A 13,670-nucleotide genomic window follows, 5' to 3' on the forward strand; every position below is an offset into this window, starting at 1 on the left:
ATAATGAAGAGACATCAGACAAACTCCAATTGAGGGACACAGGGCTACTTACTAAGCACATTGAAAGAACGCAAAATTCGTAAGATCAACAGCTAATTAGAAAAATGGGCAAAAATGAATAAGCATTTCAAGAAGAAATGTGAATGGACAGTAAAAATATGAGTAGATGATTAACCTCATTAGTAATTAGGGAGAACAAATTAAAAACCACAGTGAGATCCCATTTTATTCACCATATTGGCCAAACTGATGATACCATATGTATGTGACAATGGAACTCGCAGGGTCGAGTTCCTTGTGCTCCAGGCCCGGAAAGACACGGCTCAGGATCCCAGGTCCACAGGAGGATTAGCGGGGTGCTGGGACAGGTGAGCGGCCGCCCGGCCCCGCCCCGCATGCCCTACCCTGCAGACCCAGCCCCCACCTCTCATTGGTTTGCGCCTCGTCAAGCCCCGCCCCCAGGCCTCGCCCTCCCGCCTTCCCCAGGCCCCGCCTCCGCAGGCTCCACCCAGGCCCGCCTCTCGTCTTGAGCGCCTTGCCCGAGCCCCGCCTCCTTGTCGTCACTTCCGGGAAGAGGAGCCCGCGGAAGGCGGAAGTGTGTGTGCCAGGGCGGCTGCGAAGCCGGGCTGAGGTGATCCTGGCTGGCACCCCGCGGCTGCTCTGGGTCTGGGCGTGGGGACACGAGGGTGGTCAGCGAGAGCCAGCGGGGAATGAAGCCATGAGGCGGCCGCGGGGTCTGGCGGGGTCTGGAGGTTGACTGCTTCCGCCGCCTTCCCGCGAGGCCGCCTCCTCCAGGCAGCCACCCGTCCCCCTCAGGGTCTCGCGCCCCGCCGTCGTCCCGGCGCCTCGGACTGGGGCTCCCGGGCCCCCAGCCCCCACGCTATGACTGCGGCCGCCGCCTCCAACTGGGGGCTGATCACGAACATAGTGAACAGCATAGTAGGTGTCAGTGTCCTCACCATGCCCTTCTGCTTCAAACAGGTGAGTCCAGTGGGCAGTGGTCGCCGCCCTCGCCGCCCCGGGCTCATCCGCTCACGGGAACTAGGGCTGGGGGAGGCGGCCCTGCAGCTCTTCCGCCTCGGGGCTGCAAGAGAAACCGAAGGAATTTCCTCAGTGAAAAACTTAAGCATAATTAATAACAGACCGAAGTGCAAGTGTAGCAAAAGAAAATGATCTTTCAAAAATGGAAAGTGACCACAGGATTCAGTGTTCTTTTTCTTTACTATTATTTTTTAAAACTCTGACCTGACTGCACTTGTATTCAGAAGCACACAAGTCAAACCCCCAGGCCTTGGAACTAGATTGGGGTGTTGGTTACAAGGTGATTACTAAATTCTCCAGAGTGTACGCTTAAGATCTCTGCGTTTCGCTGTATGCCAATGTTACCTTGATTGAAAAAATCTGAAATGTTAAAGAATTGGTGTTATCCCAACATTAAATACTGCATGAAAGAAACTCACCATTTTTGAGGTGTGAATTCATTTGGCTTCTGTTTAATTCACAAATAGACAGGCATTTGGTACGTTAGAAAAGGGAGATTGATGGAATTATCAAATTGGGTAACCTCTTTCCTAAAAATGAACTTCTTAGCTTCCTGTGTGCCACGGTGGAGGTGCCGCTCCACCTGCCTCCTAGGGCAGGAGCTGTCCACTACCTGGGTTGCTTAAGGCTGGGGGAGGAGGAGTGGGACATCAGAGAAGAACAGGTGGCCAGCAAGGCTTCAAAGACCAGTCTTATGTGATGAAACCAAATAGGTGGAAAAAAATGAAAATAAGATGGACATTTTGGAACTGAAAGTGGGCACCAGTCGTTTAATTTTAGATTAACACTTTGCATTTTTCATATTTATCATCTTTTGGATAAAACTAGCAAAAAGAAAGAAAATGTGTTTATGGTTCCCATGTGAGTGGTTGATCTGACTTGGTTGGTGAGCATGTTGGCAGGAGGACAGAGACTGCAGGCCTATGTGGAAGGCCATGCTGGCGGCTTCTAGAAGCCCTGGGGCAACATCTGTGTCTTGGTATGTGAATCCCAGTGTGAGCCGGCCACCTCTGTTTCTGGAAGGACTACATGTCCCAGCGTGCGTTGCGACTTGCCTGGCGCAGAACTGCATCCTGGGATGTGTAGTTGGCTGGTCCTGCATCTGTAAATGCAGTGCTGTCATCCTTGATGCCTGTCTGCCAAGTGCCACCATGGTAGGGCTGTGGTGATTCAGATTTGAGTATCTGCCATGTGCTGGGCACGAGGCCCCTGCCAGAGCATTTAAACATGGGCCAGGCTGACTTTCCTGGGGAAGAGCTTAGAGGTGGGGGTCTGCATGCAATCCAAGACCTGGAAGTGGTTTGCCCTGCCCCGAGGGCCTGGCTGAGTTAGGACACTCTCTCACTCATCTCTCAGCATCTTCTCCGTGAGAAGCCGTCAGCCAGAACACAATGTGAGCTCAATGGGCAATTTGGAGATGTGTGTTTTGATCTGGCAGCCAGGTCATTTAAAAAAAGTTTTGGTTTGCGTTTTTTGTTTGTTTGGTTTTAGTAATTTGGGTACTTTTCCAAAAGAATTAACATTTTATTGAAGTGTAACATGCATACAGAAAAGTGGACACATTTTAGGTGTACTCTTGATGGATTTTCCTAACATTAACAAACACATGTAGCCAGTTCCCAGCTTAAGGAGCACAGCATTGCCAGCATCCTCCAGCCCTGCCTTCTTACTGAGGGTCCCCCTCCTACCCCCAGTACCACAGGTCAGTGTTGCCAGATTTTAACTTTATGTGAATGGGTCATGTTGTAGGTACATTTCGATGTCTGGCTAGCATTCCTCAATTTATCTGTTTTTTAACCTTTACTAGGCAGGCATGGTGTTTCCTATTTGGAGTACTTTGGAACTTGTGCACAGGCTTTGACCCCGTGGACGCATTCTGTGGGGTGGTGACCTGCGTGCAGGAGAGCTGGGTCGTGGGCTGTGTGTGCGTTCCGCTCTGCTAGATGCTAGTAGGACAGTTGGTTGTTTCTTCAGTTTTTGGATTACAGATAAACCTGTTGTAAACATTGGCATGCAGGTTTGTGCATGAACACATGTTTTCATTTCTTTTGGGTAAATACCTGGGAGTGCAATTGCTGGTCAGATGGTGAGTGTCTGTTTAACTTATAAGAAAGGCGTAAATGTCATTTTTAATCTCTTCCTTCCAGAATGTGTTTATCACTCGTAGCTGTTGATCCAAGTGGCTGGAAGGTGGTTTGCTGTAGGGTGTCTGCAGGGAACTGGGGAGACTGGCAACCCCTTGCTGTTCCTTGAGACTCTGGGAGGGGCTGGGAAGGAACCAGTGTCCCTGGTGCTCTTTTGGGGTCATGCACAGGCTTTATGTCTTTGGACAGAGCCTGTGGCCACCACATCCAGGAAATTGTCCTTTTAATGCTAGGAACCGCTGCCTATAGGCACGGGAACTAAACAGAGCTGGGGCCTCGTGTCTAGGGGGCGGGGGCCGTGGGGAGGGCTGTTGGTCGTCGCACATGCTGTTCAGTGTGAGAGGTAAAGATGCCGGGTAGCTTTATTTTGTTAACATCTCTTTCTCTCCCAACCCTACAGTGTGGCATCGTCCTGGGGGCCCTGCTCTTGGTCTTCTGTTCTTGGATGACGCACCAGTCGTGCATGTTCCTGGTGAAAGCCGCCAGCTTGAGCAAGCGGAGGACCTACGCTGGCCTGGGTGAGTGCATCGCCTCCCCAGGGAGCGCTGGACCTTTCTCAGTACCTTCTTAAGAAGTGCAGTGGTTTGGGCCTTATTCTTTTCTTTTTTTTTTTGGCCGTACATGCGGCACGTGGGATCTTAGTTCCCCGACCAAGGATTGAACCTGTGACCCTTGCATTGGAAGCGTGGAGTCTTAAACACTGGACCGCCAGGGAAGTCCCTGGGCCTTATTCTTTTAATTACTTTTCTTCCACTTTATTCCTTTGAACAGCAGTTTCTTATTTTAAAATTTAATGCAATTAAAAAAAGACTGTTAACATCAACACACATTTTAAAATTGAGGTGATACTCATTCTCCTGTCTCCCCTTTATGCAAATCCACACAGAGAGCCCTCTCTCAGTTCAGGCAGCCTCAGCAGCCTCCGCTCCTGTGCCCAAGAGTCCCCAGAACCTTCCTTCCGAGCTGCCTGACTGGGATCTTGCTGCACATCCCCACTTTGAATGCCATGGGCACACTGTCCTTGGGCTCGGGTTTGTAGCTGGGAGCAAGTCACCATCTCCTCGGTGCCGTCCTCTGTTTCCTGTTGTTGTTGGTTGCAATTTCGTTTCCTCTAGATCTTTCTTGCTTCCTTTGATTTCAGCCGAGGCAGAGAAGGCTGTGCTTTCCGCCTCCTTTCAGTTTGACTATTTCCTGGGAAACTTGGCTCTGAGGGCAGAGTCCCTCACTCTCCTGCCCACCTCAGGGTGATGTGTGCAGGCTGCATTCTCTCCACTGCCTCGGAACTTTCAGCTCTGCACTCCATTCTGGGGATACCTGGTGTGGGTGTTGAAATACCAATGCACGTGGTCTCAGGAGCCGGCCCTGAGCCCTTCTAGGGAAAATTCCTGTCCTCTGGCTGGAAGTCCCTGACCCTCCAGCTAGTGTGTAGCCAGGATGCTGCGTCCGCTCGTGGAGGGCCTGGTTGGGCCCTCAGCTCACAGCTGTCACGGCAGAGAGGAGGCAGCAAGAGGAAGTGGTGTGCAGAGTTCCAGGGGCCAAACAAAATAAAAACATCTGCAGGCCCCACATGTGGGCTTTTGGCAGCGTGACCTCTGGTTTCCTTCCAGTCTGCCTACTTTGCATTGGCATGGAGGTACTTACATTTGTTCTGACCTCAAAACTGAAGGGCTGCTTCCTTCTCTCTCCGTTCTGATGAGAATGGTGATGTCAGACCTTTTTTTTCTTTAAGTATTTTTTTTTAAGTAATCAATTTATTTATTTATTTTTGGCCGTATTGGGTCTTTGTTGTTGTGTGCAGGCTTTTCTCTAGTTGCAGCGAACAGGGGCTACTCTTCGTTGCAGTGCGTGGGCTTCTCACCGCGGTGGCTTCTCTTGTTGCAGAGCACAGGCTCTAGGTGTGCGGGCTTCAGTAGTTGTGGCATGTGGGCTCAGTAGTTGTGGCTCATGGACTCTAGAGCACAGGCTCAGTAGTTGTGGCGCATGGGCTTAGTTGTGCCGTGGCATGTGGAATCTTCCCGGACCAGGGCTCGAACCCGTGTCCCCTGCATTGGCAGGCACATTCTTAACCACTGTGCCACCAGGGAAGTCCCTGTCAGACTCTTACATTGCTATTGGAGTCATTTGGGGAAGTGAAATTTATCAGCTAAATTTGCGCCCCGCCCCACCCCACACATGAGACCAAATTCTACTTGGGATTAAATGTGCTCCTGGGCAGGTTCCTTCCTCCGTCTGTGGGGCCATGGCCTTTAGGGTGACCCTTTCTCCCCACTGAGGGTTCCTGTAGCAGACATCCCACGAAGTGCTTGGCTGTGCCCTGAAAGAGGATGGGTGACCCTGGCCTGGGGAGGCTGTGGTTTTTGACAGCTGCCTGTCTGAGTATTCTTAGAAAGTCCCTGAGAAGGCAAACTGGTTTGGCTAGTTGTGAAAGATTGAAGAAAACTACCCATGGACACCCTTCTGCATGGCTGGCTGGGGCTCCTACCTTTAACTGCTTGTGGTGACTGCAGCCCAATTCTAACTGCTAGAAGCAAAAAGGATCAGAAACCACCAGTGGTCTCTGGTTATGTCTTTGGTACCAAACAAGATGGCTCAGTTGTGTGAACTCCCACAGTCCCCCAGGCTCAGCCTGCGGCATGAGCTGCCCTTCATCTTGGCTCTGTCTTGGCATAGTCTCAGAAATGGACAGGCCCCACCGCTTGGAAAGGAGCCCTAGACAGGAAGAGATGGGAATCTCTCGGACCCTGTGGGCCAGCAACCCTCCCACACTTCCTGAGCCATCTCCTGCTGCCTGCAGGCCTTTCTCTTGTTCTCTGCCTTCTCCTGGCCCAGAGCTTGCGCTGCAGCCAGAGAAGGTGGCCCAGGAGGAGAGTGCTCACTGCATCCTCGTGCCGCAGGCCCGGTGAAATACAGTCTCTGTCAACAGAGCCCCCAACACATGTTGTCTGCTGGGCCCATGGGCATCAGGCAGCTGGGGTTCAAGGAGATGGACAGACCTGGAGACAGTGCAGGCCATGGTGCGGAAATTCCTAGAAAGGCTGTCGCAGCTTGAACAAATAACCTTTTTAAACTGTCCGCGCTCCGAGGAACGGGTCGGTGGTTTTCTAGCGTTTGAGTTTGCGATATTTCTGTTTGGTCCCTCCCTGGAAATAACCATAGCTCTGCTCACTCCGCTCTGGCCAGTGCGTAGGCATCGCTGGAGAATGAACTTTGCCAGTTTGGGGAAATAAACACTGGTGGATTTTTTATTGGTGTTTTGTGTGTGTTTTTGTGGTGTCTTGTTTGCTGCTTATGGGCTGGTCCACTTCTTACCTGCTCCTCCTTTGCCCTGCATGGCCTACTTTTGAGTGGACTTTTCAAACTCCATTTTCAGAAGATATACAGCTATGTCAGATAGTCAACTGCCCCCAGAAGCCGTGGCCCCCTCGAGGCCACTCTGACCCGGGCCCTGCCCGAGGAGGGTGGCCGGGCCTCGCAGCCAACTTGGAGGGCTCAGTTGTGCGCAGCAGATGCTCTGGCACCATGTCTGTGGTCCTGTCATCCGCCCGCCTGGCTTTCCGTGGCCCTGGTCAGCCTGCTGCCCGCTCATGGGTTGGGTGGGGCCTGCAGAGGACCTGTCCCTCCCTGCCTGTCAGCGGTTGCGTGACCTGTACCTGTGGATACTTGGCTTGGGAAATGAGGGTCGTAAAACCAACCTTTCTAACACCCAGGATTCTCTGCACCCCCTACCCCTCATTTATCCAGCAAATGCTCATCACCCCCTGGCGGATGGCAGTGGGGAGTCAGCTGCCATCCAAGGCCTGGCTCTGGGGAGGGCTGGGTTGAGGTCATCGCCCTCAGCTTGAACAGCACGATTTGGTGCGTGCTTCCCCGCTCTGCCTGCCGGGCAGGAGGCCTTGGACTGTGGGTGGTGAGTATGGGAGTGGGGCTGGGGTCCCACACTCAACGAGGCGGGCTAAGAGTCAGTTCTGTGTGCACAGCGGCCATGGAGCCGTGAGCGAGGCCATGGCCCCAGGAGGACGAGCTGAGCCAGCGTCTCCAGGGAGACTGGAGAGCCCCTCCTGACACCAGTCCTGGCTCCGCACCTGGTGGGAGTGCCGGCTCCTGGCCCCCGTGAGGCCTGGCCCGTGAGCCGCAGCGAGCCTATCACAGATGGAGAGGGAAGGCCCGACCCAGGAGCGTGGGGAAGGGACGCACCTTCTCAGAGACCACCCCGCACACTCCTCCCAGCCTCTCGGGGCAAGTCTGGTGCTGTGGTTCCGGCCCAGAGGGGCAGGAGGGCAGTCCCCGGCTTGCCAGGCAAGAGGCTGAGGGCCGGGGGGCTGCCAGGTATTTGTATCTGTGATGGGATTAGAGGTTACTGAGGGATGGACACTTGAAATGGTGGGAGGGGTGTGGGGGGGGCTGGCCCAGGTGAGGAAAGGGTGAGAACGGGGCTGGAACCACAGGCCATCTCAGCACAAGCAGCAACTCGGGGGCAGCCCCGTGAGGGTGTCGTTCTAGGAACCAGTCGAGTCTTTCTGGGTGAAGAGGTGCCACCTCCCGACTTGACCTCTGGCTTCCTGGAGCAACATTAGCTTCCTCTGTCCAGAATGCAGGTGTGTTCTGGAACTTTCTGTGGCAGGGTGCTCTGAGCATTTGGAATACGCTGAGATGCTCAGCTTCTTTTTGGAGAAGGAAAAGGAATGGGATGGCTGGGCCCTAGGCACCTTCACGTTTGGGGCACCGGGCTCTGTGTCTTAGATGACCCTGAGGTGCGAGTGTCTGTGCAGTAGTCAGACAAGCTGGGAGGCTGAAGTGACCTCCCCAGCAGAGTGACCCCCTTTGCTTCTCAAGGCCACCTGCCCTGTGGCTGTGTAGCCCGGGTCAGGTGCCACGCTCACTTGCTTTTGGCAGTGTCATGCCTTTTCCTAAGTAATTTGAAAGTAACAAGCATCTTTGGACTCATTCATATCAGTCGACCTTCATGTTCCCTACTTTCCCAGTCTCCTGGGCGGCCCTGGCGCTGTGTGAGGGAGGGACAGGGGCAGGAAGCTGGGGCTGTGCTGTCACATGCACCCCCTTCTGCTTGCTCCTGGGAGACCAGAGCTTCTCTCTGCCCTCGTCCTGCTGGACTGTGGGGATGGGACACAGGGGTTCCCGGCCACTGTTAGGTCCTGGGAGGGACCTGCTGAGTCAGCTCTTAATCTCGCCTCTGCAAGAAGCAGCTCCACTGTCAGGAAGGAAGGGCAGAGGGGCTCCTCTCCGCTGTAGGACGCGCTGTTCACCAGCAGGGCAGGTGGGGGCAGGCCCGAATGTACTTGTCCCCTCCTGTCCCAAAGTACCACATCTGAGATTTTCTTCTGAAATTACAGAGGAGACATAGCGGCCCTTAGCCAGGTCCCCTTGGTGTGGCTGTGAAAACCAGATGTGCTGGGGCTAGGCTGAAAGCCCTCCTGGGCACCCCCTACCCCTGTGCAGCTTCTGCCCCAGGCAGGCCTCTTTCAGCTTCCTTCACAGCTGCCCGGCTTGCCCAGAGATAAACTGTTACTTCGCTGGGATGGTTTTTCTTGTCTTTTTTTCTTTCCTTTTCTTTTCTCTCCTTTTTTTTTTTGTGTGTGAGAAAACCAACCCACACTGGCTTTGTTCTTATTTGCTGTGATTCTTGTTTGTTGAAGGTAGATCTGAAAAAGAGCATGGGACCAAGATTTTAAAATACCCCCTTTAGGGCTTCCCTGGTGGCGCAGTGGTTGAGAGTCCGCCTGCCGATGCAGGGGCACGGGTTCGTGCCCCGGTCTGGGAAGATCCCACATGCCGTGGAGCGGCTGGGCCCGTGAGCCATGGCCGCTGAGCCTGCGCGTTCGGAGCCTGTGCTCTGCAACGGGAGAGGCCACAACAGTGAGAGGCCCGCGTACCGCAAAATAAAATAAAATAAAATAAAATATCCCCTTTACATCCATGGAACTCCAGACCTGCAGGTTTTTGTCCAATTGCCTTTCACAGCTTTTATTAGTAACATTTTTACTGATGTGCTTCTCCCACTGTTGGACTGAGCTGTTCATTTTCTCCCCCACCCTCTGCCCACTAGCGTTGCACGCCTACGGAAAAGCGGGGAAGATGCTGGTGGAGACCAGGTAGGTGGTGCCATTCTGTTGGGGTAATTCTCTCTGTTCTTCACCTGTGGCCAAAGAGAAACTGGAGGATCGTTACACAATGAGCCGTATGTTTTAGATGCGGATTGGTTCATAGCTTAAAATATTTCTCTGAAGTGTTACTTACTAAATAGCTGAAAGTTCAGTTTATTGTACCCTTAAAATGATTAGTGTCAAGGCTGAAAGCCGTATTTAAGTCTTACTAAGAAAAATATAAAAATGGAAAACCCAGGGAACATAGCGAGGGGGCGCTCCCACGGCTGCACTTCATCTCTTGGTTCTGTTCCTGAAGCTCATACGCACCCCCCACCCCGCCCCCTGCCCCGGACACTGTTGCATAAAGGTGGCATTAAACTCATATTCTCCCTTTGGAGTAAAATTTTATGAGATGAAAAAATGGCTGGGAAATTGCACTTTTAGGCTTCTAAATTAGGGAATTGCAAACTGAAAAGGATAACCTTTTCTAAAGCAGTCGATTGTTCTTTTAACTTGTCTAACATCACAGTGCATTTCTGTAGCACCTGAAAGAACTTTTAGAACCTCCTGTGGAGAGAAAAATGTAATGCCACATAAAGAAGAGTTCAGTGTTACTCAATATTCATTCTGAGTAAAATAGCAAACTCCACAGCCAAACCCTGTAAACTGCTGAATGTTGATACCATATCTCCCACTCAGCCCCTCCCTTGGGTTGTTGCGTGTCAGCGGCCACCCAGCAGGGATGGGGGCACGTCTGGGGCTCCCCGGGACCCTGGTGCTCAGCTCTCAAGCCCGCGCCTGCCTTCCTTGCAGCATGATTGGGCTGATGCTGGGAACCTGCATCGCCTTCTACGTTGTGATTGGCGACTTGGGGTCCAACTTCTTTGCTCGGCTGTTTGGGTTTCAGGTAAGGACATCTGCACGTGCGTTGGAAGGCTTGTGGCTGCTTGCGTGGCAGCCCAGGGACACTGTTTAAGTCCACATCTCAGACGGGTAGTGGGAGGGGGGCCGAGACCAGCATGCTGTGTGGTGAAGGGCCTTGGGTCAGTTCCGGGGCTCCGGGTGGGAACCCCAGGGACTAACTGGGGCAACGCTGGCGCGCCCTGCAGGTCACGGGCGCCTCGCGCGTGCTGCTGCTCTTCGCGGTGTCCCTGTGCGTCGTGCTGCCGCTCAGCCTGCAGAGGAACGTGATGGCCTCCGTCCAGTCCTTCAGCGCCATGGCCCTCATCTTCTATGCCGTGTTCGTGTGCGTGGTGAGTGCTGGGCCACCAGCCGCCTTCCAAGGATGACAGGACGGTGATGCAGAATCGCCCACAGGGGCGCGGTGGATAGACGGAGCCGGCAGGAGAGGGGAGGCCTCCAGGGCAGGGAGTGAAAGTGTGATGCTCCTCAGTTCATGAAAGACCTTTCATATGGGGTTTGTGGCCAGGAGTCAGGAGGCCAGCCTTTTGTCACAAGGGGGCGAGCAGCTGTTTTCCAGTGAGTGTTTATCACAGGCTGGGGGTGGGATACAGCGTGGAGTTGACACTCAGGGTGCCCCTTTCCTCCCAAGCCTGGGAGGCCCTCAGTGGGAGCCCCTGGGCCTGAGCCCCTGATCAGACCTGCGGGAGCAGAACGTGAGAATCTGTGCAGTGGGCTTTCCTTAGAAGACCGAGCACCCGGCGGTGTTCCCAGCGTCCCTTGGCTGTGAGGGCCAGCCCGGTGACCATTCCCCTCCTTTCCAGACAGCCTTGTCCTCAATGGGTTTGTCTTTTTTTTTTTTTTTTGATGGGTTTGTCTTTTAAATCATGTCCGTGCAGGACTGGCAAGGACCTGCCAGGTTGGGGGACTGTCCTGTCCCGGAGGCGACTGGGGCCCACCAAGTGGGCCTCGTTGCTTACCGTCTACGCTAAGCAGCCCTGGACAGGCAGCTGCCCCCGATGTCAGGAGGCCCTGCAGCATGCGCTTCTCTGGGCAGCACCCGGCCAGCTTGCAGCACAGCAGAGGGCAGCGGCCCCGGGACCGTGCACCACCCCCGGCCCCTCCAGCTGGTGGCACCAGGTGGCACTGTGCCAGAGGCTGTAGGCTGTCTCTTTCCCACTGTGGTGCAGGCAGCATCCATTCTTTGCCTGGCCCTGGCCCGAGTCCCACCTGTGTCTGCTGTCTGGTGCCAAGCTCCGCTTTCTTCTCCTCACAGATCATGCTCTCCTCCCTCAAGCACGGCCTCTTTGGTGGGCAGTGGCTGCGGCGAGTCAGCTACATCCGCTGGGAGGGTGTCTTCCGCTGCATCCCCATCTTTGGCATGTCCTTTGCCTGCCAGTCGTAAGTACTGCCTGCTCCCAGGGCCCCGGGTGTGAGTGTGTTATGAGGTGGGGCTATGATCCTGGGAGAGGGAAGCACTGTTTTGTTCAGTGGTTGATCCAGGCCACGAGGAGTAATGCGTTCTTCACCGTGGCCTTCCTGCTTTGGGTTCAGGGTGGGAGTTAGATGTTTAGTGAGGGAGAAATCGACTTTATTCCCAAGATGTGTTGCCGGCACGTTGGTGAGAGCGCCGAGTTTGCCAAATCCCCCACGAGTAGAGTTGGCTGTGGGGAACACAGAACAGCCCCAAACCATCTGACTCACAGAGTCCCGAGCATTTTGCCAGAATTTAGCTGTTCGTGTGAGAATATTTAAGAGGAAATTGCACAAACATTGACTTCAGACTGCCGCTGGGATGCTTTCAGAGGCCTGTGTGTGTATGTGCGCGTGCATGTGAGCAGGCGTGCGCTCTCTGGCACGCAGGGCTTTGTAAATGCAGAGCAGCTATTTCCTTAATTCCAGTAGCCTTATCTTCTCTACCAAATGACAGGAGCCTGTGATTCATGCCCAGTCAGGTGGTAACCCGCTCAAAAGAGAGGCATAAATCCGGCGGGGATAGGAAGGGACCATCGGTGGCGGGGGGCTGGCAGAGCAGCCCCCCACAACTCTACGGGCATCAACTGTGCCAGTCGTAAACTAATGTGACAGATGAGACTGTTCAGACTGCTGTGTTTACACCCACACGCGAGATCCAAATCGTGGTTTCCCACTTCTCGTCTCTCTTGGCAGCTTGGTTTCCACCAGAACACTCTCCACTCTTGCTGTTTAATGTCCCTGTTACAATCAGTGACAGAAGTTACATCCTTTTGCCATGTACCTAGTTACCGGTTGTCCTTTTTGTCTGAGTTTGCTTCTTTGAAAATAAACCCTGGTCGGGCTTTTGGTGGTGGCTGCTCTGTAGTCAGGCACGTCTGCTGGGTTTGGTTCTCAGGTGGAGTTATGGGTTCCGGAGGGGTTGTGAGCACATGTCCCGTCTGCTGCTCATGGAGGGCACAGGGCCTGCAGAGGCACTCACGTTCCCTAGGGAGCGGTGCTGAGGGGTCCAGAGCTGGGGGCATCCAAGGGCAGAGACGGCTCTTCCCTCCCCTGCAAGTCTGCCCCAGAGCACGTGTGGGGCGGGGGCCCTGCTGCTCTTGCCGGGTGACCACGGCCCCGGCTGTGTGGCTGGTTTCCCCGTCCTGGACGGGACGGGCCTCCGCTGTGCCATCACTGTGTGGCCCTTTCTGGTCTGAATTCGCAGTAAATGAGTACGTGGTGGTGCAGGACCACTTGGCCCTGCGGCCCAGAGAAGCTCGGAGAGAGCACTGAGCACGTGGAGGCCCAGGCTGTGCAGGGAGACAGGCGGACTTCTCTGACTCAGGTAAACTGAGTCACATGGCTGCTCAGCGAGGTGGGCAAGTGCTCTGTGGGTGCTGGGTTGGCCCACCACGGGGGTCTGGCTGCCACCATCAGGGGTCCCTGGGGCCCAGGCAGGATGGGAGCAAGGCGGGGACTGTGGTCGTTCCACACGCATCCATCCCCACTTTCAGGGCACAGCCCCCTCCCCTCAGTGTCAGCGGCTCTTGGGCAGGGACTTCTCCCTGTGTGTGCTGGGGGCTGGGGTGGGACGCCCTTGTCCCGAGATCTGGTGCTGGGGCTCCCTGGCATGGACCCCACTCTGGTCCAAGGAGCTGGTCAGCACCCAGATGATGGTGCCAGTTCCCCTGCAGGTCCTCTGCCGCCTCCCTGGGCTGCATGGGCGTGTGGCCACCCGCTGCCCTCCGCCGGGCCGAGGTGAGGACAGCTGTCTGCTGTGACCCCGCCCACTGTGGGTAGCTGATGGGATGGTGTACAGGGCCGGGGGACGGTGCCAGCTTCTGCCGGCCAGGCCTCCCCCATCCTCATCCTTGTCGTTTGCTGTTAATAACGTTAGCGGGTCCTCTTTGTTCTCCTTTCACTTTTTTTAAGGCGGTTTTGGGATTTGGCTCCACTGACTATTGTGGTTTCATTTATGTCCTGACGCGCCCCCTCCCGGCCTCCCGCGTGGCGTGACCGCTGGCCC

At 54.6% G+C, this 13,670-nt stretch overlaps 1 protein-coding gene across 7 annotated transcripts in view; it reads left to right on the forward strand.

Annotated features, from left to right (window-relative positions):
• Positions 1-585: 585 nt before the first annotated feature.
• The window catches only part of SLC38A10 (solute carrier family 38 member 10), a 42,468-nt gene continuing 29,383 nt past the window's right edge, over positions 586-13,670 (forward strand). For 6 of the 7 annotated variants that reach the window (XM_029210925.1, XM_029210928.1, XM_029210926.1 and 3 more), the window contains exons 1-6: positions 586-981; positions 3,586-3,703; positions 9,250-9,295; positions 10,103-10,196; positions 10,399-10,542; positions 11,466-11,590. In XM_029210925.1, coding sequence (XP_029066758.1) covers positions 883-981; positions 3,586-3,703; positions 9,250-9,295; positions 10,103-10,196; positions 10,399-10,542; positions 11,466-11,590 — 626 coding nt within the window. In that variant the 5' untranslated portion in view covers positions 586-882. Of the gene's footprint in view, positions 982-3,585; positions 3,704-9,249; positions 9,296-10,102; positions 10,197-10,398; positions 10,543-11,465; positions 11,591-12,880; positions 12,990-13,670 lie in introns of those variants that run through there. The other variant, XM_029210932.1, reaches the window with a different exon arrangement.

This window comes from Monodon monoceros, unplaced genomic scaffold, assembly GCF_005190385.1.
Source record: "Monodon monoceros isolate NGI ecotype Baffin Bay Population unplaced genomic scaffold, NGI_Narwhal_1 Super_Scaffold_9, whole genome shotgun sequence".
In the NCBI taxonomy this organism is placed as follows: domain Eukaryota; kingdom Metazoa; phylum Chordata; class Mammalia; order Artiodactyla; family Monodontidae; genus Monodon; species Monodon monoceros.